The sequence below is a fragment of the Schistocerca cancellata genome, chromosome 4 (assembly GCF_023864275.1).
Source record: "Schistocerca cancellata isolate TAMUIC-IGC-003103 chromosome 4, iqSchCanc2.1, whole genome shotgun sequence".
NCBI lineage: Eukaryota > Metazoa > Arthropoda > Insecta > Orthoptera > Acrididae > Schistocerca > Schistocerca cancellata.
The window spans coordinates 401,918,968-401,942,690 of NC_064629.1; the positions used below are offsets into that span (position 1 = coordinate 401,918,968).

At 35.7% G+C, this 23,723-nt stretch overlaps 1 protein-coding gene across 1 annotated transcript in view; it reads left to right on the forward strand.

Moving 5' to 3' along the window:
* The first annotated feature begins 12,650 nt into the window (after nucleotides 1-12,650).
* Nucleotides 12,651-23,723, forward strand: part of LOC126183234 (uncharacterized) — a 75,025-nt gene continuing 63,952 nt past the window's right edge. The window contains exons 1-3 of the mRNA XM_049925023.1: nucleotides 12,651-12,987; nucleotides 19,890-20,141; nucleotides 20,316-20,545. Of these exons, the coding sequence (XP_049780980.1) occupies nucleotides 19,928-20,141; nucleotides 20,316-20,545 (444 nt within the window). The 5' untranslated portion in view covers nucleotides 12,651-12,987; nucleotides 19,890-19,927. The remainder of the gene's footprint in view (nucleotides 12,988-19,889; nucleotides 20,142-20,315; nucleotides 20,546-23,723) is intronic.

Consider the following 23,723-nt stretch of genomic DNA (forward strand, 5'->3'; position numbering starts at 1 on the left):
TAAAAAAAAATAGATTAAAAGAGGTTCAACCAAATACAAAATATTAGTTAAAAATTTCATAGGGAAAAATAACTAAAAGCTATACTGATAGTAACACCACAACATTAGTGAATGTAAAAGACCCAACTAAAAGCTACACTGATTGTAACACCACAAGATTACTAAATGTAAAAGACCCAACTGCCAAAAAATCTAGTGACCAAAAGATATTTACAAAATTAATTAAACAATATGCTCACAAAATCTGCACAAACAAGTATTCAAATACGATTTAGTAACTATTATTTAATAAAAGAAACACCAATTACGATAATGCTATAGAAAATTATAACATGAATACATTTCGCATTAGATAGGTGTAGTGCATTAGAAAATAAGATATTGACAAAGAAAAATTGAATTTATGTTTATGACTGGAAATAAACAAAAATTTATAGTTTTGAGTATAGTTTTTGACTCAAAAGAGTCGTTGTAAGTGATGGATATGAACAAAGATTTGAAATGTAATGATTTCGTTATTACAGCAAGTGTAGTTGAAAAGTTATATGAATTTAATAATAACAACAAATCAGTAGTAGTGCATTAATGAATGTTTATAACCATAAGATTAAAAGCTACAGATAAAACTACATCAGTAGATGTAAAATTTATTTTGTGTGGTGAAATAATTCATCACCTGAAGATGGATTTGGAGCTTAATATTTTACATTTTAATCTATATAGATGGCGACCCAAATCTGGTGTTTGAAAAATAAAAAACATTTAGTGAAACTCATCTTCCTCAAAAGGTAATAACTAAAAATGAAAAAACAGAGAAGTGAAGGTATTTGCACAATCTGTAAAAATAAATATGGAAATATGTTAAAAATTGTAAATGTTCATGAAGAAATTATTAACAAATTACATAAACCAATGGAAATAATTTTAAAATAAGGTATCTTGTTTCTCTTGGTTTAGATGACTTATGATAAGCTCATTTAGTTTAAATTGATTGTAGGAACTTAAAAGCAATTTTAAACATAAATAAAGAATATAAATATTTGTTAACTGTAATTAATGTTCTTTCAAAATTTGCTTGGCCTATTCTAGTTAAAGATAAAATAGGTAAAAATGTGTCAAAAGTTTTTTAAAAAAATTATGTTAAGACTTCTGAGAAATCTCAAGCAGATAATGCAAAAGACTTTTGCAATAATTAGTTTCACAAACCTATAAAAACATAACATATTAACCACTCCTCAGCTTGTATAGAATTAAGGGCAACTCTTGTTGACAGATTTAACAGAATTTTGAAGGGAAAAAGGGGAGTAATTTGTTCTTCAAGATAATTATGAGTGGACTTGCTTAGTTACAAAAAGAGTTGATGAATGTAATAATACAAACCATTCAACAATGAAGATAAAATCTAAAGATGTAGACAAATTGTATTTAAATCTGACTAAAACTGTACATGATGATCATAATCCCAAATTTAAAATAGAAGATAAAGTCAAATAATCGAATTGAAAGGAAGTTTTAAAAAATGTTATATTGAAAACTGGTCAACAGAAATTTGTGAAACAGGATATTCACTTAAATACAAATTGAAGATATCAAAGGAAATTTTTGTGAACAAGACCTAAAAAACAAAATATCCAGATGTATATCTCATAGAAAAAGTTATAAGAGAGAAAGCTAATAAAGTTCATGTTAAATGTTTAAGTTTTTAATAGTAAACTTATGATGTTCAAACTTTCTTTTATTCTTTGGTATAAACTTACTGAATTATGATAACAACCAAGCGTTAATATTTATTCACAGTTTGGTTGTCTATCTTCCACATTCTTCAACTGTTTATGCAAAGTTCTTTTCTGTTGTAATGACATAGTACCAAAATGCACAGTTATCATAAAATAATCTTAAAATACCAAAAAGTGATCATAAATTTTGATTAATTGTTTGAGGTACAATATGCGGTAATATTCCATTTATTTCTTCATTTCTTTCATGTAACATTTCATTTACATTTGGTGTACATTCATCTTTTAATCTGATGATGTCAGCATTTAAATTATTTATTGCATGTAATTGTTGTTTCCTCGATTTTTATGGTTTATTGATTTTTATATGAATCTGCTACTTTTTTGCTAAAAACCTCATGTGCAAACCATTTTCTGAACAGCATGACTTCTTTCTGTTTGATTATGAAATGAAAGTGTATAACCCAGGTTCATTGAGAAGTGTCGTATTTTTGTGTATATTATAAGGGTCATCTCCAAGACACCACCTATAGTGCATTCAGGATTGACAGTTCGGAAGTAGCACAGGTAAGCACAGAAATGAGTTGCCAAGTCCCGCACGGCACACACACATAATCTCATGTTTCATTCACACATGCTAACACATGCTAACTATTAAATTTCACTGTGTGATGGTTTCAGTTTTTTTAATGCTATTTAGACAATATAATGCTTTCAAGAAACAACTTTCTGACGACGTTATCAAATTTTCGACATGCAAGAAAGCTTTTTGTTATTGAAGTTATGTGTACACATTATCAGAATGAAATGTCAAGAAAACATGAACTTTTCATCAGTTTCAAACATTAGCTGTGTCGAAGATCCCTAACACGAGATACAGGACTGTAAATAATATGTCGTACAATTGTCTGCTTGCATACAGTAGCGATAGGCAACAGACCTCTATATTTGTAAAGAACTGATACATTTCAGATATGCATCATTATTTCCAACAAAACAAAAAATAAAATAATGCTTGTTTGGTATCTTAAATTGGGCAACATCTATTCTGAGAAACAAAAAAATACAAAAACAGCCAATGTAGTGCAGACATTACTTTGTATACTGTAATATGTATGCACAGATTGAATTCTAGACACGTACTTTCTTTGAAATTAATATTTCATAATGCCACCTTAGTAAAATTTGAAAACTTTGTGTGAATTAAATCTGTTATGCCAGTACTTACAAGTGCAAACTGTGCACTCCAAACATGTAGCTGAATCCGTTTGTGCTGCATCTGTATCTGGATAAGGGTAAAACTCCACTGATGTCACTCTCGTCGCTATTACAGACGCTTGTAGTTTTGCTGTCACTATTGTCATTTACAGAGATAATCATCTCTTCCACTGAAGTCTCCAAAGCACCTTCATCCTGTATACTTTTTCCATAATGTTATGTGTGTGTTTGACGGCTTTCTTCCAGTCTTCAGAGGTAACATGAGTAATAGCTTCGTTAGTGCGTGCTTCTACTGCGGAGAGCGTAAATTTTTGATTGTTCCTGGCAACGGAACCTTTAATTTGGGCACATATTAACTCTATAGTGTTGAAGTGGCAGTGATGTCGTGGCATCCTGACGACTTTATGCCTATATTTTTTTCAAAGTTCGTCGATTTCATATTTTGGAAATTGCGGTTAATGGAAATTTGTTTTTTCAATAAGCTCGACCTTCTTAAGGTCATCAACTACATTTACATTACGATTCTCGAGCCAATTGATCATTTTCTCCTTTCGCTTTGCCATGGTAGGTGCTTTATCAACAACTGAATGATATGGAGCAGTGTCTAAAACAATTGTTGACAGTTTATGTAGATTGGTATCTATGAACCACTTTGTGAGTGTAATGTGATTCATGTCTTCATGATAATCTCCTGTCTTTTTCGATTTATAGAGAAGGAGACAGTTTCGTACGAATCCTTGCGAGGTATCTGCATGCAGTAGAATCAGTCTGCCCTCCTTACCAGATGGCATCTGCATTGTTCCTTTAATCATGTTGTCTGTCCACCCATGATTAACTGCATGACCAGAATTAAACCATGTTTCATCGAGCCAAACCACTTCAATAACATTTATGCTACATATTTGTCTTAAAAATCGGCATCGCCATGCAGCAGTATCCTCATTTTCCATCAATAGCTTACAGCCGCAAAATTGTCCATAGTGAAATCCTACATTGTGCAAAACTGTGAATAATGATGTTCCACTGTCCTCAAAAAGTCATGATTCCTTAAGTGTCACCAATAACTCTGAGAGTGTGGGACGTTCCTTTCTGTGATAATAATCGTAAACGTGTCGACGAATTGCATCCTCCGCAAATGAATCTAAATTCGTAACACATTTATCCTTTGGACGTTTCTTCCTGGGAGTACCAACTGTAGATGGTTCTCCAACTTCCTTTTCTGTCTCAAACAGTTCCTTCCCAATTTTTACTACAGCGTTTTTGTTGATATTCAGGGCTGCTACCATTCTATCTACTACCTTGATAATGGAGAGTACTGGGCCACCATTAAGCTTTTCACTCTCAAAGTAAGCTCTTAACGAACAAACCATTTCTCTATACTTTCCTCGTAAAGCAATCCCCTGTACACGAGAGCGACGTCAAATTTTTCCACTTCTAACTTTCGGTGTACTTCGTTCTGACATGTTAAAGAAGATACAACAAATTACTGCCAAAGAAACAATATGATAACTCCTAAACTTCAACGAAACAAACACAGCAAGCATCGATCGCACAGACTCACTCACTGCAAATCGCGGCACAAGTGGAAGTGTTGTGTACTGAGATTTGGCAACTCAGCCCGCTGGGCTGCAGCTACAGCCATCACAGGATTGGCTGAATCCAAGCTGTGCCTCCCGCATGGCCTTCTCCCTATCACTTTGGTCGCAGCTGTCAATACTAAAGAAATTTTGAATAGACTATAGATTCAATAGATTGTTTAATATAATACAATCGTAATCATCAAATTTTTTTCTAATAGCTTGTTTAGTATCTTTAGATTCCAATATTTTAGTAACATCTTTAACTTTAGGTTATTTTTAGCTTTGAATTATATATTTCATCTGAACGGTGAAGAAATGAGTATTGTCTATGTTTATTACAAAAATTACATTTAAATTAATTTGTACTTAAACTTAATGTGTAGGTTCTTAGAAAATAATTATTGATGGATCCTCTATACGCTTTTTTCTCTTAGATTCGTATCCTTTAGTTTCACAGAGCTGTAATAAATTATTTCTTCTGACATTAACTTTGTCATCTATTACACTATACACAGAAAAAAAATTGTTTCGATTTCTTTTCTGTTCATATTATCTAGTACAGGTGATTCTCGTTTTTGGTGTTTCCTCGATTAAAATCTGATCAAATTCTCTAGTAGACTCATTCAAAATTTCATAACACATATTTTTCTCTTATCATTTACTTCATCAAAAGTATTGCTCCATTGATCACATAATTCCAAAACAAAATAAGACAAACTATTGATGTGAATACTGTACATTTCTTTACTTTTACCTAATTTGTGTACATCTAGATAAACATTAAGGGTATATATACTCTGCTATACTATAGTCGGAACATTAATATGTTCTGTATAAAATATTTTATCATTTTTAGGTCTTCCACTGTTATAAGTATATAGTCTTCCAGAAAAATGTTTTAGCAAGATACCACTAGTCTTAAAATAATTAGCCTTAGCATAATTTTTGATGTAGCAATATAAATAATTTGATTATTCTTCACCTCTACTACGTCAGGTATTATATTTTAAGGTTTTAAATGCTCATTGTCTTTTTCTTGTAGTTATTCATCTTTTGCTTCTATTACATTGTCTTCGATTCTTAGTTTATTTTCAAATTCGATTGTTGATATTTATAGTCTAATGTATACTTTATAAAGTTTGCTAATATTTTTTTCAATAGTCAAAGGATAATTTCGTACCTAAAGTGTTTTGTATTAAAAGTCATTACTGATTCCGTAAAGCTATCAAATTTTAATGCAATCCGTCTCTTTTGTTTAAGATTATTTTGTTTTAAGGCTTTGACCTGATTTTGGATGTATTAATATGCTAAAGAGAGTGGTTCCTAATTTTCTATTTCAGTGAATGGAATATCATTTCCTTTAAGAAATTTAAATACTCCAGCATGAAATTTTCACTCTGCAGCATAGTGTAAAACGATAAAATATTCTTGGTTAACAACAGATTTTGTTTCAAACAAAAGAAACCAAATAATTTTTAATTGACAATTATCATTTTTAAAGAATTTTAATACATTTAACATAGCTGTTGATTCTGATTTTTTGTGGCTTGGATACATTCCATTTATATAATACTTCTGTTTGTTATATTTTGAAGATAGTAAATGAAATGCTGCTGCTTATTTGGTTCATGCAGTGATAAAATTCTTTTTAAGTGATGTATATGTTCTCACTATGAGCCATCACCTGCACATTTCATACCTCCATTGAACTCTTGCATAACAAAGAGATGCAGGTAAATGAAACTAACATATAGTTAGAAAAATTAAATGACTTCAAATTACCTGAGGCTAGAGCATAAGCTTGGATACACTCCATTTACACACACACACACACACACACTCTCTCTCTCTCTCTCTCTCTCTCTCTCTCTCTCTCTCTCTCTCTCTCTCTCACACACACACACACACACACACACACACACACACACACACACACACACACACACACACTGTCTGCATTAACTATTACCAGAGCAGTGGCAGAGAACTAAACGAAGCACTGTCATGTTCCCTCCTTGGTGACATACTCGTCTTGTGATCAAAGGCATGGGTAGTTGCTGGATCAAATCTCGTTGAACTATGGTTGTCCATCAGTTCAGTTTTTCTTTTTTCTCTGGAAATAGCCAGAACTGAATTAAGTAACAGAATGCTAAGGAAACCCTTGCATAGAGCGAACTGAACATCAGCCTATTTTATTTTTGTTTTTAACTGTCAGCATTCCTTGTAATGCAATAAATACCATTCATTATTAATTGTTATTGTTACTGTTACAACCGTTTTTTGTTCACTCTAAATATCTTTCCTATCCCTACTTGCTACTGATACACATGACCAGTGAATCTGAAAGATTGTTACGTTGGATGTTTTGCCAGGCAGAATACGTGATGTTAGAAAGGCTTGCAGCTCCCCTTTGAGCACCCATATATGATGAATGTGACAAACATTTCGCTACATAGCTGTCCTTAACACAGCTGGAAAATGGCAACATCGCTGCTAATATTTGGCAACCTTGTGACATGGCACTTACTCCCCAATGTGGTGCTTAATCTTTCCGGTAACTACACTTGGAATGCTCTTTTCATTTCGATTATGTCTAGTACGTAATCCTCATGTAAGACAGAAAATTTAATTTTTTTATTCTAGGAATGTCATACTTCACATTAGTAACAAGTGTTTTTATCCGCCGGCTGTGGTGGCCAAGCGGTTAAAGGCGCTACAGTCTGGAACCGCGCGACCGCTACAGTCGCAGGTTCGAATCCTGCTTCGGGCATGGATGTGTGTGATGTCCTTAGGTTAGTTAGGTTTAATTAGTTCTAAGTTCTAGGCGACTGATGACCTTAGAAGTTAAGTCGCATAGTGCTCAGAGCCATTTGAACCATTTTTGTTTTTATCCTAAGCGTTGTGTTACGAAGATCGGCGGCAAATATTGAGATGAGACAGCCCTGATTGCAGCAGTGTCTTGTTATCTCAATTTTTCCACACCTCTCTCTTGATGGGAGGGCGATGTGAGTTCTTAGTTCTAATTGCGTCACAGAGCAGTGCACTCTAGGTTATTATTTTTCCTTTTATTTAATGCACTTACAAATTGGTAGAAGTAATTCTTCAACAAATTCTGAACAAAAGCTTTACACATTAAGTCTTCTCATAAGATCGACTTAGTAAACTGTCTCAATGGTCATAGACATCTGTTTTGTGAATGCTAATCTTCTTCACAATAGAAATGTCTCTGAAGAACTTCCAGTCGACCGTCTAGCATACGAATTTGAGTTTTTTTTTTTTTTTTTTTTGTCACATAGCACCGAAATGTGAGGAGAATAGTTATGAGGTGAATATATACAGTTCCTCTGTACTGAATCTGTAAAAGAGCATTTATGCACCCATGAACATGTTTGCTGACAGCGATGCTGGCAACTCCATTCCACTTTGTGTAGCTTCAAAAATGGACAATTTTTTCGGTTTAAATCTGATTGAATACCTTAAGTTTTTCTATAAATCAATATATGGACCTCAGAATGTGTAGTGTACCAGCTTTGCCATAGATCATGCACTGCAAGATATTCACACAGATTATTGCATACATTTACAATAAGAAATCAAACCACGACAATAAAACTCCACAGCTACTGACTGGATTCACGAAAACATATGACTTTCCGACAAAAAGTTGCATTAAGAATCGCTTGTAACAGGTAAAGAAACGAGTTCTAAAGCATTAAGAACAACATTAACCAATGTAGTAACGTAAAATATTGGGTCATACGCTATAAAATTAATTTTGAGGCGTACTCATGTATTGCATAATAGTGCAATACACTACTACTAACAAAAAAACACGTTGTCTGCTTCCCTTGCTATCGAGTTTCAAATGCAAAGAAATTTTTTTGTGGAGCGTCACTCGGCAAAATAATGCATTTTATACTCTCCAAAGCAATGAGCGGTTGCTGACAGTATCGACAAAGTGCAAGGGAGTGGAGCGCCGCCTTGGCAGCAGCTGGAGTGCGCCACCATATGGGCTGCAGAAAACCTTGATGCATGCGGCTTTCAGAGGTAAACAGTCTCCTAAGAAATCTTTAATAAAAATGTTATCGGATGTAACTGTTATTACCATGTGTCACATGGTGCCCGCCTTTACAGTGTTGCAAGATTGTGGAGATGTGGGACTTAGCCCATTATCTGTGTAGACAGTTAATTTGTCCCATGCCGCGATCAGCGCGAACTTAGACTGTATGGCGGCCTGCTGTCAGTCAAGTATTTTGTCAAAGAGTATACATGTCCAGAGAATTCTTCAATTCAATCAGAGCAGTTCAGCTCAACAAATTAAGATGATGTGTAATGCCTGGTGGCTGAACACAATGAACAAAGTTGTTTCATGTTGGTATGTATTGTATTATGGAAGTTTAACTGTTAATTATACCTTGTTATATTTCACCTCTTATATGCAATGTTCTGTTTTTAGATATGAATATGGCTCATCAGTGAGCTGAAACAAGTTGTAAATAACGATATTGTTGTGATCACCACCACCTAGGGTTTTTAATCCGTACTTTTTAAGATACCAGATCGTTTGTTTCCCTATGTGACACTGTCAAATTACAACTTCTGCATCTCTTGATGACTCTCTACCTGAGATAATCAAAAAACCCTCAATCCATCCACAAATTTCGCCGATGCCCCATAAGATCATACTTTTGATAATAAGCATAGATGTGGTTCTGAGTCCAATAAGTTTCGTAAAATCAAGAAATACTGTATTTACCTGACTGCCTGGATCCAAAGCTTCAGCAAGTCATATGAGAAAAGTGAGATTTGAGTTTCACATGGTCAGTGCTTTTGAAATCCATGCTGCTTGCCATGGATTAGGTCATTCTGTTCTAAACAGCTCATTGTCCTTGATCGCAGAATATCTTCTAAGATTCTACAACAAGTCGATGTCAAGAAAATTGTACAGTAGTTTGTGATCACTTCTATCACCCTTCTTGTAAATGTGTGACCTGTGCTTTCTTCCAACTACTGGACATGCTATCTGGTTTTAGGGATCTACGATAGATTATAGTTAAAAGAGCGGCTAATTCAGCCACAAATTCAGTATAGAATCTGAATGAATTTCATCATACTCTGAAGCTTTGTGCTTTGTTCAGTTTTGACAATTACAGCTTCTTCTCAATGCCACTCACACTAATATCTACTTCGCTCATCTTTTCCGTGACATGAGAATTAAATTAGGGAAGCTCTCCTGTGTATTCCTGTATAATGGAACATTTGAAAACAACGTTATAAATTTCTGATTTTGGTTTGCTACTCTCACATTCAGTTCCTGTGTCATCTATGAGATAGTGAACTCAACGAGTGAAGCCTGCTCATTATCTTTTAATCCCTTATGAACTGAAGCAATTAGTACACAAAACGAGATTTCTATTAACGCAACAGAAAAAACGTCGTGCAAATTACTAATTTCCTAAAACTTTCTGAGATTGTAGTTGCTAAAAAAACTCGAAAATAGCCTTAATTTATCATAAATATAGATAATGTACATTGCTCTTGAGAGAAAGGTAAATGTATCACAATATTTTTGTTACAATATATGCTATAGTAACTAAAATCCAAACGCCATGATATCACATAACACATCATCGTTACATGATGTACCAAGATGAGGCCCAATATCATACATTTCAGATGTTCCAAAATGTTGTTTAGTGAAAACTGCGTCATCAATTGATGTTCTTATTTGTAGACAGTGTAACCTTTCTCACTGTACAGTTATTGTACACCTTGAATCATTTTTCGCTCTCAGATACCTTGGTGCTCTCGTGGAAGAGCACTCAATGGAAAAAATATCCAAATTACATGGAACATTTGTAGTGTGTCACTAAAACAAAGAAAAATAATTAATTAAAGATTTAAGGTAGGTTCACAGTTGATGACCGAGCGAGATGGCGCAGTGGTTAGCACACTGGACTCGCATTCGGGAGAACAACGGTTTGATCCCGCGTCCAGCCATCCTGATTTAGGTTTTCTGTGATTTCCCTAAATCGCTCCAGGCAAATGCCATGATGGTTCCTTTAAAAGGGCACGGCCGACTTACTTCCCCATCCTTCCCAAATCCAATGAGACCGAGGACCTCGCTGTTTGGTCTTTTCCCCCAAACAACCCAACACAGGCCAACAGTTGATGAAAAGGGACAGAACGTAACGTCAAAACAATCCCCAAAGCATTTCAACTGACGGCGTTCATACAGGCCATCAAAGGAAGAGAACAGAACATGACTGGACTGAACAGGACGTCATGGTTTCTAGGGAAGAATGATCGATGTTGACGCTGGTGTCGTTAATGGTGGTTCAAATGGCTCTGAGCACTATGGGACTCAACATCTTAGGTCATAAGTCCCCTAGAACTTAGAACTACTTAAACCTAACTAACCTAAGGACATCACACACACCCATGCCCGAGGCAGGATTCGAACCTGCGACCGTAGCAGTCCCGCGGTTCCAGACTGCAGCGCCAGAACCGCTAGACCACCGCGGCCGGCGTATCCCCCAAGCTACGTTAATGGTGTCGTCCTCTCTTAATGTCAAACGTTAACCTAACATCACCGCGCTCACTTATATTATAGTCGTGGATATCGTGGTTTAACATCCTTAGTCTTTATTTAATTTTTTTATTTTTCTCTGTTTTTGTGGAAATGTTCCATGATGACTTGCATATTTTTTTCCATTCAGTGTTCTTCTGCTGATGAGCTCAGATATCTGAAAGCAAAAAATGATTCAGTTTTAACAACAACTGAACAGAACTGATGGCTACACAGTGTGTGAATAAGAACATAAATTGATTATGCAATTTTCATTAACTCTCACAATACCAAGGATGGGGGGGGGGGGGGCTGTACTTTATTCCCAGCATTTGAAAATATTGTAATCTAGTTAGTTACTTTATATTTCAAAACTTTGAAACAAATATTATTTATTCCCTTAATGAACTCTGCTACTGGACTCCACAAATGGTTTAAATTTTTCACTTAAACTTAACCCAAAAATACTAGTAGTTCTCACTTTCGCCAGTGGTTGTCATATTCAATAATTTCAGGTTCAGGACCTTATTTACACATTAGTATCTCTTTAAAAATTATGTTGTTAGTAAAGATCAACAACAATTTGGGAAACTTGCATTTTAAATTTTTAAAAATTCTTTAGGGCTGCCATAAAGTGCTCACCCCGCCCCCGAGTAGTACATGTTACTGAAAGCTTGTTGATGTTGTTAAGTATGTGCTAAAAGATATTTTCATACTTTGGACCCTAGTAATACATCAGTATCTCTTTAAAAAGTATGTTATGAATATAAGTTAATAACGGTTGACGAAATTCTCTTTATTTTTTGAGGGTATATAAATTACCCACCCCCTGCTAATGCAGGTTATGGGAATGCATTGCTAGGGTTAAATAACTTCCTCTCAAGTAAAACAATCAGCTCTATTGAAAGAGAGAGAGAACTACAGTTGTTTCTGACATTATTTGCTACATGGGAAAACAATGGATAAGACAAAAAGACTATATGCATTCACTTAGAAATATTGTTTAATTTGTTTCTGTGTATATATTATCACCATCAAATGAATCTCAATGTTTTGGAATGTTGTTTCACTTCTCAGCAGTTCATCATATTAAATTGATAAAGAACTTCCATTATGAAGTTTGCTTTGGCAATTTAAAATTAAGAAACTTTGTTATTGCTAGTATTATACTATGTTCTGATTTTTATATCACAAGTGGTATCTCTTAATCTCACTTTCACCGTTCGGTTCTGGGTCAAGCGATAATGTGAACACACCATTTGACGTTGGCGTTACCTGATATTCAGTTGAAGTTTCTTTGATATCTTGTGTGAATCTGCATTACGAAGACCGAAAGGTATGAAATCGTCTATTACAATATGAGTGAGCGAGGCGAAAATGGGTTAAGTTCATATCCAAGCAGACGACCATATCCTTTCTTCCTCATTGTCGACGTCTAAGCTTGTTTCTTTAACAACCTTGATCTTGACGTCCGGTACCGTTCCCTCGAGGGCCTGTGTGAATGTCGCTTTTCAAATGCATTGTAGAATGTTGTGACGTTCAATTCCGGTGTGCGTCGATCTTAATTGAAACGGAACTCGTAGTCGAATGGTGCAAGTTCAGTCTCGCAAGACCTGTGGACTATCTTCCAATTCAAATTCGTGGCGAGATGTTCAAATGTCCTGTTTTTGAAGTGTGGAGGTGTGGAGTTAGTGGGAATATGTTAGTGAATGCTGTAGATCAGCTTGTATTGTGAAAATGAGAGGACACAGCTGAGGTGCAAAATTCATGCATCTACAAGCCGCGGCGACTAAATAATGCCATTATGTTGTTGCTAATATTTCAGTTCGTATTCAATATGATTTCGGCTTGCCAGTGCACAAGTGTAGCAGAATAAAACGATCAGGTACACGAGAGTCTCATAAGCGTTTCACGCAATGGAGAAAAAATAATGTTCGATAATATGATGCCCATTGATAGTTGGCGTGAAACATATGTACTAAAAATTATTTCACTTTTACCCAGTGTTTTCAGTTCATGTTTAATATAATCTGCGTAAACGATTTGTTTCATTTAAAAGTTCCCCACCAAGTGCCATAAAAAAACGGTATCCCGAATTTTTGTTTTTGTCAGTGATAATGTTTTGTTTGGTGTATCAGCCAATAAATGAGAACAGTTGATAATTGTTGTCGCGTGTGTTTTCAAAGGTTGTGTAGAACAAGCCATTTGCATCGTTGTGCAGATTAGGATGTGAAGGTTCAAGAAAAGCAATATTACCGGTAACATTCGCAAATTATTGCCGTTTGTTGCAGGTCGATAGGAAATAGAGCTAAATTGAACGTTAAAAAGTTGAGGGATCCCACTTTCCTTTAGCTAACGTTTTACGTTTCATAAATGTAGGTTGTGGTATAAAGCCCATACTGTTTACTTCTGGAAAGAACTTACCCTTGTATGCACTGTCAGTGTCTAAATTTAGTGATACACGCCCTTCCCAAGAAACAAATTTATTTTTGAACTACAAATTTCCAGTACAGCTTTTGTTGTTTGAGCTTCGTAGCACCAAAACATAGTTAGATAAATAATCTCTCATGTAGGGATATTATGGAGGGTGATCACTTTTTGAGAGATTGTTCTGGTAGCTTACCATTCTACTGACTATGGAATTATGGCCTCTAGGCCATAAGAATATTCCCAGAAATCCATATTGCTTACTCCTCCACAGCAAAAGTGGCACAAGTTATAGTTGTGAATGTGGTTACTTTGATGTGGTACAATACTTTGTTGAATTTAATCAACACACCTGCAAGCGAAGTTTTGATTGTGTTGACGCAGAAAGACTGAGTTGTAGGTTTGGTTGAAAAGTGACTATTGGGTTGAAAGGTTGCAAAGCCAATGAGTGTGAATGTGAAATAAAGTTTGTGGTAAGAGGCTGAAATGTAGCTGTGTGATGACTGTTTTCATCCCATGTTTAATACACATTTCTATATCTAGCTAAGTTTTTTCATTTATAAAAACTAAAATTGAACTGTAATTTCAGAAAACCTGTATTAGAGAGTAGTGTCTTCATTTATGATATATATTATGTATGTCATACGTAAATTATGAACAATGAATACGGGAGAGGGGGCATGGTGTAAATTTTACCGGCATTTCGGAAAAGAATTTGTATTGTTCAACAAACTGGAATGTGGAGATGGAAGCAGCAGTGTGACATGTTTTTCTTTGCAAAAAGCATTTGATGCTTATCCGCTCACTTTGTCATGTGAGTTGTTGTTACTAGAAGCCTGCTCAGATGTGCAATTTAACTGAAGATTTGAAGCAGGGTGATGGATCAGTTAAATTACTGGACTTGGATGTTAGTCTAGAATGACAAATTGCACATACATTTTTTTAAGCCCCCTTCCTTTATACCTTCTCTGACCATTTTGATATAGAGTTTATGTAGTTTCTGTAAATCAGTTCAAGCAAATGCTAAGATGAATCTTCAAAGGCTCGCAGCTGGATCCTTCCTTTAACGCCATGAACTAACACTCAACATCTAATAATCTTGAGGCAAGCAGTTTTTTTAGTATGCAACCTTTCATTTTCACAAGGGATTTTTGTTAGCTAAATCCCAGTTTGTAGATAGGCTTGGGAAATTGCCACTGGAAAACAACATAACATTGGGTTTATCTTGTGAAAGCAACAGCAGAAATTATCACTGTAATATTACATTTAAGCTATAGCATCCTTCTATGGGGTAATTATCCAGGGACCAGGAAAATTTTTATTTGGCCGAAAAAAAGCCATCAGGATCATCTCCGGGGTTACCAAAAAATACCATAACATGTAGGCCTTATTTCAAAAATTTACAGATAATGAAAATCACATCTCTCTTTATGTACAGCTGCCTTTTGTACATTAAAGTAAACGTTAGACATTACGTATATAATCATAATGCCAATCACGCATTAAAAGTAGAAATACCTACACCTCAACTTAAAAACACAAGGCAGTTGCAAATGCATAGAAATAAAGCAAACACCCATTACGGGTGCAGGAACATGCTGGCGCTCATATCTCAAAAAAAAAACCTAAAAATGGTTGAAAGACAAGGCTTCCTACACTCTTAAAGAATCTTAAAACTCTTCAAAAGTAGACATCATTTACTAAATAACTTGTAATACTGTTTGTTGCTACCTTCTTTATTTTCTTTTTTCTCTCCTGTGGGATCTTGTATTACATTTAACCACCTTGGGAATTTTTGTGTATGTCCTCTATTCTTTTATTATGTGAAACTTAGTAAGTAACTTACATGTTTAGTTCCGCAATTAACTATTAAACATGTGGAGAAATCTCTTGTGTATCACACATGTTGTATCATGTATGTTCTTTCATTGTGTACTTTAATTGTATGTAGTACCAGTATCATGGTGTGTCTTTAACATGTCAATGATACTTTATAATACCTCTTGTACATTACTCATGACAGTATTGTTTGTGTGCCAATGCCTAAAGATGAATGTATAAGTAAACAAACAAACATGTAGTGCACAAAATACACAAACAACATATATCCAGACCCATGTAAAAAATAAAAAAAATCATCTATACCAAACCAATAAAACATGACGTCGCAGTTCAAAGAGTATACCATTGACATGCATTGGGCACTGGTTTCAAGTTTTTCTGTTTGTAAAAAATGCCTCCTAACTTAGCCTAAAGTAATTTACTACATTTCACGGTGCAAAGAGGGGGGGGGGGGCAACAAATGAGTCTGGATCTATACGATTATCTTGACAAATTATTGCCTTTAATATCTGCATGTACATATTGCAAATGTCTGCAGACAGTGATATGTAGTAAGATGTAGTCTCTTTCAAGAAAAGTTTATGTTCTAGGGTGGTTTGTAAAGCCTGGTAAATTTCCCTGAAACAACAGAATGTTTTTGTAGTGCCTTCATGGTTGGTAAGCTTGATTATTGCAAGGATCATGTAAAGTGTTTCAGCAGTGTATGGTTCATTGTTGAATGCTGTCCAAATTGGTCAATGAGTTGACTGCAATTGAAAATAAAGAAAACAGTTTTGTGCTGTTACTAAACTTTTTATTTTAAGAATTGGACTGCTGCACAAATCTAAACAGAATTGGATGAAGTTCATGCAAACAATGCACCATCATTGAAGACTGTTTACTTTGGGATTAATTACTTTAATCTTGATCAGACCAGCACCAAAGGTGAAGCTGCTCTGCCCATCCAATTGAAGTCACCACAAAGGAAACCAGTGACAAAACCAATGATACAGTAGTGCAAGGTCACCAAATAAAACTACATGAGATTGCTGGGACTGTAGGCATTGCAACTAGTAAGTGCATAGTATACTGCACAGAGGACTGGCTACAAAGAAGCCGTGTGCAAGGTGGGTGTCACAGCTGCCCAGTTGACCAATTGTGCATCTCGTACAACATTTCAGCACATTGTCTGGTGATGTTTAATTGCAGTCTGCAAGACCTTTTGTGTCGATTTGTGACTGTTGATGTACCCTGGATTCATCATTACATATCAGTCAAAACTATGGACAAAGGCTTCTGGAAAAAAAGGCTATTTTGTCCAGCTGTGAAGGCCACTGTGGATTGTTTTTTTTTCCCCCCAAAGAAATAATCATCATAGAGTACTTGGAAAAAGGCAGAATCATAACTAGACCCTATTGTGCTTCATTGTTGGATTGTCTGAAACCTGCATGGCCTGAAGAAAGACAAATGTTGGCATGTACAAAAGTGTTCTTTCACCAGGATAATGCACACCATCTCACACATTGCGAAAGTGCATGAATTTGGCTTTGAATTGGTTCCTCATCCACCCTGTTCACCAGACTTAGCCTCACGTGACTTCTTCCTGTTGCCTGAGTTGAAGCTTTAGCTGGCTGGGAAGAAATTTTCATCAAATGAGGAAGTGATAGTTGCAGTTGACGGGTGTTTTGCAGAGTTTGACAGAACCTACTTTTCCAGTGGGGTGGAAAAGCTGCAGGATCACTGGACAAGAGTATATCCGTCAAAGGAGACTGTAGAGAAGTAAGGTGAATTGTTTACAAAACAAACATTTTTTACCAGGCTTATCGAACCACCCTTGTATTCTAGAAAGGATGCGGCAAATTAGTTGGTGCAGGTACTGGCAAATTATTGTAGGTCTAAGTGTATTACAATTGATGTATCACACATAAAAGGGGGAAATCTTATTTCTCTTTTAAACAACGGTGTGAATCTGATGCGTTGCATGGAAACTGTTGGACAAGAGTTCATTATAAGCTTCATCTTTTAACAAATAGTGCTTTAATATTTTTGTGTGGCTCATGGTTGAATATTGAATCATTTGTTTAGGACGCTTATTTGCTGAAGATTGAAAAGAGGTATGAAACATTTAATTGGTTGTGTATTTTTCTGATTTTAGATGCTCAACTCTCTCCAGTGGGAATCTCTATAAAAAACACGGGAAATACGGAAGCGTCCGATCCCACCCGTCTGCTTTGACCCATGACGTGACAAATATGGCGGAAACAAAAACACACACACACACACACACACACACACACTTTCCACAAGAAGCCTAATGACACTAACGGGACAAGCGCGGGAAATGGGGTGTTTTGGGTGGGGGGCAAACTAAATATAAACAAACTTAGACGCCTTGCGTAGCTACAACGTGTAAGTGAAGACAGCCATGCATGAATACCCACCCACCTCCCCAGGGGTCGTAACCCCTGCAACCCATAGGAGATAAAGATGCTTCAGTAGCTGATTAGTGTTTTTTATCTTTTTAAAAAAAAAAAATCCCACGGGATAGAACGAACAGATCAGAAAGATAAATATAATAAACTAAAAGAGAAATTCGAGGAAACAGATAATTAAAATAAGTAACAAGTGTTTTTAAATTAAAAAAAAAAACTCACGAGATAGAACGAACTGATCAGAAAAGTAAATAAAATAAGATAAAACAGAACTGGAGACAGCCACACTCAAACCAAACTCCGCGTCGTCATGACTTCACACACGACACCACCCTTACGTCACGGGTCAAAGCCGACGCGTGGGATCGGACGCTTCTGTCGACCCAAAAACACGTTGTGTACTCAGACTAGGTGTTCTCAATATAAGTAGAGCACATCTCGATTTTGTGTTACTCCCCCCTCTGACATTTGCATTAAGCACTAAAGCCATGTATAAACTGAAATGTGGTTGGCCAGATGAGGATGAAAACTATCATCATCCTGAATGAGAATGATATCTCTTACCACTGCAACATGTCATATAATAAAGAATAAGATCTTGACATGTATGAGGGAATGGTGGCTCATCCATTTATTAATGCTGGGCACTAGAGCTACACGGTTGGTGGCTCACAGGAAGTGCAGGCAGGTCAGTTGTTATAAGAAAACTATGTGGCTAGTGTTTGGGAAAATCTTCCGCGGCTGTCACAGGTAGAAGACATACAGTGTATTTCTGGTATTTCATGCTAGAGACCAACTTCTTTTGATGTTTTTCTTGCCAGACTTGAGACCAGTCATTGGAAGAGCCCACCTATTTTGACTGACAAAGATATTTCCCAACGGCAGCTATGTTTGTCAATTTGTTTACTAAACTGGAAAATGTCATTGGCTGCAAATGTTGTGTATTGGGACAAGATCAAGTATTTCTTCTATCATGTTGAACTGTGTGTCAGCAGCTACTACTCACAGTAATTTCAGCAACATCAGTTACACTAGTGCTTTTGCCAAATAAAAATGGAAATAAAAAAACAAATCTTTATTCCTGTCCCTTAGTTGTTCTTCCACAGAATTTGCTGTTTCAGCAGTACATCTACAGCAAACTCTTCTTTCGGAAAGAGGAACCATTTCGAAGAGAGAAATTTCTGCTGGAATAGAATTGTTGTGACATTCACAAAACATTCTTTTATAAATTCTCTACCGTTGAAAGGACACACCGCTTTTGCTATTCCAAGAGTTATTTGACAGGTTAGCTTCATCACAACTTCATTGTGTACCACAAGATTTTCCTTACTCTAAATATTTTGTGACTAATAGTAATTAAAAAATTGATATACCTATTTACAGGAACACTTACTTCTTTCTTTGTTATGTCTTAGCTCAAAATTTCACTTTACTGTTTAGTATTCATATTGATGACTAATTTCATATGAAGCAGTTGGAAATGTCACTTCTCATAATACTTGTTCAAGGATTTATTAGATTCTTGATAGTCTTAACTATTACTGGCCCATTTTCTTCCCACTAACTTTTTTATTATTACCAAAAATGAAAACTTAACAGAAACAATACTAATGATGCAAGGTCAACACACTGTGCTGTTGTATTCATGTTAGTTGGGAAGAATTGATGCTTGAAGTCTTACAGTGGGTGGAGAGGGATTAACACTAGCTGACTGTGGGAGCGTGTTGAAGCTGTGCTGTCCCTGTGTCTGTAGTACTGTTGCATTTGTCCATCCCTGATTTATTATGTAACTGATTACCCAGTCACAGTTACCTGAACTGTCTGGGTAAATACTTTTCACAAAACATTTTTACACTATGACTGAAATAGAAGTTTGTTTCTACATGCTTGATTTACTGTGCAAGTGTGATAAATTGGCATTTGTGTCACATTTTATACCAAAATTGTTTAAATTTTGAGTATTTTGACTACAATCATATCTTTCAATATGTCAGGGTGCCAATAACAACACTGTTGAATAGCCTAAATAAACCAACCAAATTATGTTCAACACTTTTTACTACCATATGAGGTTATGGGGCTTTTAATATGATATTTTTCTTTGCAGGTCATGTGCTGAAAGATTGATCTCCCACTGGTTTCAAAATGCCTTTCAGAAATCGTGAAATTTTTCAGCTTGGATTGTTATTTCTGTGTGTTCCTGTTCAGTACCTGTTTTCCTCATATTTAAGCAGTACAACAGGTAGAACACAAGCATTATTTGATATTATCAATGACTTTAAAGAAGTAACTGATTTACTGTTCAGTGCAGGAGCTTGGAAACAACGATGGGATGGTCTTGTTTCATCTCTTGTCCAAGGTATATCTCGTGATTTACATGTATGTGAATGTAATTCTTTTCCCTGTGAAAATAACTGATATTACACATTTAGAAAAATAAAAATGCCACATAATAGTAAATAGGGAAGTGACAAGAGCAGCACACTACAATAATTTTGTTTTCTTGTTTGTTAAAAAAAAATTTTTATTCCAGTTTATTTTCCGGAACTGAGCAGTTATACAAGAAGCTATGTCTACAATGAACACAATACATCCCCTGCAGTTGAAGTTATGCGGTATGATAGAAATGCGGGTTACTTTGGGATGGGCACAGAAATAAGATATGAGCGCCCTTCACATTTAAGATACAGGATTGGACAAGTTGTTCATCATCGAAAGAGAGGTTATAGGGCTGTGATTGTAGGATGGGATCTTATTGCAAAGGTAAGAGAGAGAGAGAGGTTGTAGATGTAGGTTGTGATTTGGCAATACTTTGACAGTTTGTTGACAAATTTAGTTTATAAATATGCCTTATGTGCAAGGTAACATGTAAGATGTTAACTCCTTGATTACACAGTACTTTGAAATAAATTTTGCTGGGATTTCATTTCACATACATTAGCATTCATATAGCGTAATCGTAGTAACTAGTGTGCCATGATATTTTATGTAGTTTGGTTTGCTCTCAGAAACTGGGATGGGGAAAAAGCCAATACGGAAATGCCAGATTCCACAGTCTCATTTGAAATGCGACTTAATCAAGATGGCAAACACATCTATTTGCAGCATCGACAGTATGGCAACCATAACGGCTATAATGTGCATTACACCTGCTTCAGTTTTTCACTTAACAGTAACAGAATGACACAGTTGTTAGGTTTAATGAGATAATTACATAATAGTAAATCCAAAACGCCATCACATCACCGTAACATGTGTTACATATGCAGCATTTGAGTCATGTAATGCTATCAAACAAGATAATTAATTGCAGAATATAAGTTCAAATTGGTAGTTTTTCATCAGTGCAGGAGATGATAGTTATGCACTGGTCAAGCTCAAGTAAATACATCACTAGACACTATTTCTCACATGTCTCTAGTATTTTCTCATTAATCCCATGTGTGGTACACTTTATCTCAATAAATTTAACAGCTGTCTCATTCTAGTAGTTAGGTGAAAACTGGAGCAAATTTAATGCCCATTATAGCCACACAGCCCTTGGAAGTGGAGTTGTAGCTCTGAATCACATTGGACACCAATTAAAAAATATCAGTTTGTGATTGATGATGAAATATTATTAACTAATAATCTCTTACCTAGAAGTTAGTCACTGACCTACAACTTAATATCTGTTAATAATGTAGCAGAACTTTTATCAAAACCGAATGAGACCAAAATAAGTACATCACACTCCATGATATCTTCACCTTCGACAGACCATGTAACTGGAGAAATATCATTGTAGACGTCATATTGTTGCCTGTAGCAGCAACCAATGAACCACTAGTAATTTTCTTGTAAGATACGTACATAGTACCAAAAAAAAGCATCTTTCAAACTATTAATGACACAGTGTACTAACAATTTCAAAACCAAAAACAAATCAGTAACCAATAATTAACAACATGAAACAAACCTAATATCAAGGCAACTGAAACAAACTTCCAAAACATCGAGTAACACACAACACTTGAGTCCAGTGCCGCACAAACATCACTCACAAATAATTCAGCAACATAAGCATCCCACACTAAAATGTGCAACCACTTACTCCAACATGCCATCTGCAAACACACACTATTTCAAAAATGCTGTGCTCAATGATGTCACACAACAGAATATGGTTACATCACAGATAAAAGCAGACATATGGAGATGGATATTTCCATTGACACAGATAAACTCTAGTATTTACCAATCATCCATTCTCAATTACACTAAACCAACAGGTAAGTTAGATGACCAGTTTTAAGATGAGTTTGAAATGTTTTTTACTAAGTGAAGAAAATGATTATTTTGTCCATAATACAAAAAAAATTAAAATTTTATTCAGAGAGCAATTTTGAAACTCGGTTTGCTTATTATTAATTTTAATATCCAAAACTGATAGCAGTTGAGTAGTGGGGTGGGGGGCGACATGGGTAAACGAGCTACTTCCATTTCTTGTGTGATAGTACTGTGAATTATCTACAGTATGTTGATGTGAACAGGAGTACGAGAATTCAGAAAAATACTTAAAATACTCTGCACCACACTCATACCTACAAATTTTGTTACAAAATTAAGATTGTCACTATACATTTACATGTATATTCCACAAACTATATTATTGTCTAAGGAGGAGACTACTGGAAGCAAGTGTCATTCGTCATTCTTCTTGCTCTGTTTACAAGTGATACACAAAAAAACCATTTCCTGCTCCCCTCCATGTATATGTGATCATTCTGTTCCTTTGATGTATGTGAGTAGTACCTTATTCATTTGCAAAGGTTGTTTTAGGTTGAGAAGCAGCCCTTAATCAATCAAGTCAGTGTTTTCTGAGTCTGCCGAACATACTGATCATAATTTGAATGGTTGGTTGGTAAATGAATGTGTAGATTTTATTTGAATTGTTCTAGCACAAAGTTAGTTAATGTTTCAGTAATTATTGTGAATAATTTAATATGCACTTTCCTCATAGTGTATTGTGTGCTGAAAATGGTCTTGGATTGTTGCACTACAGTCCTTGTACTAATACGATTTCTCCTATCTTTTACTGAATTGTATCGTAATACCCACATCTTTGCAGACTTATTCTTCTTTTCTCCGAGTGTAATCCTTTCAGTGAAAGTACCTGTTGTTAGATCTACATCTACATGACTACTCTGCAATTCACATTTAAGTGCTTGGCAGAGGGTTCATCGAACCACAATCATACTATCTCTTTACCATTCCACTCCCGAACAGCGCGCGGGAAAAACGAACACCTAAACCTTTCTGTTCGAGCTCTGATTTCTCTTATTTTATTTTGATGATCATTCCTACCTATGTAGGTTGGGCTCAACAAAATATTTTCGCATTCAGAAGAGAAAGTTGGTGACTGAAATTTCGTAAATTGATCTCGCCGCGACGAAAAACGTCTTTGCTTTAATGACTTCCATCCCAACTCGCGTATCATATCTGCCACACTCTCTCCCCTATTATGTGATAATACAAAATGAGCTGCCCTTTTTTTGCACCCTTTCGATGTCCTCCGTCAATCCCACCTGGTAAGGATCCCACACCGTGCAGCAATATTCTAACAGAGGACGAACAAGTGTAGTGTAAGCTGTCTCTTTAGTGGACTTGTTGCATCTTCTAAGTGTCCTGCCAATGAAACGCAACCTTTGGCTCGCCTTCCCCACAATATTATCTATGTGGTCTTTCCAACTGAAGTTGTTCGTAATTTTAACACCCAGGTACTTAGTTGAATTGACAGCTTTGAGAATTGTACTATTTATCGAGTAATCAAATTCCGACGGATTTCTTTTGCAACTCATGTGGATCACCTCACACTTTTCGTTATTTAGCGTCAACTGCCACCTGCCACACCATACAGTAATCTTTTCTAAATCGCTTTGCAACTGATACTGGTCTTCGG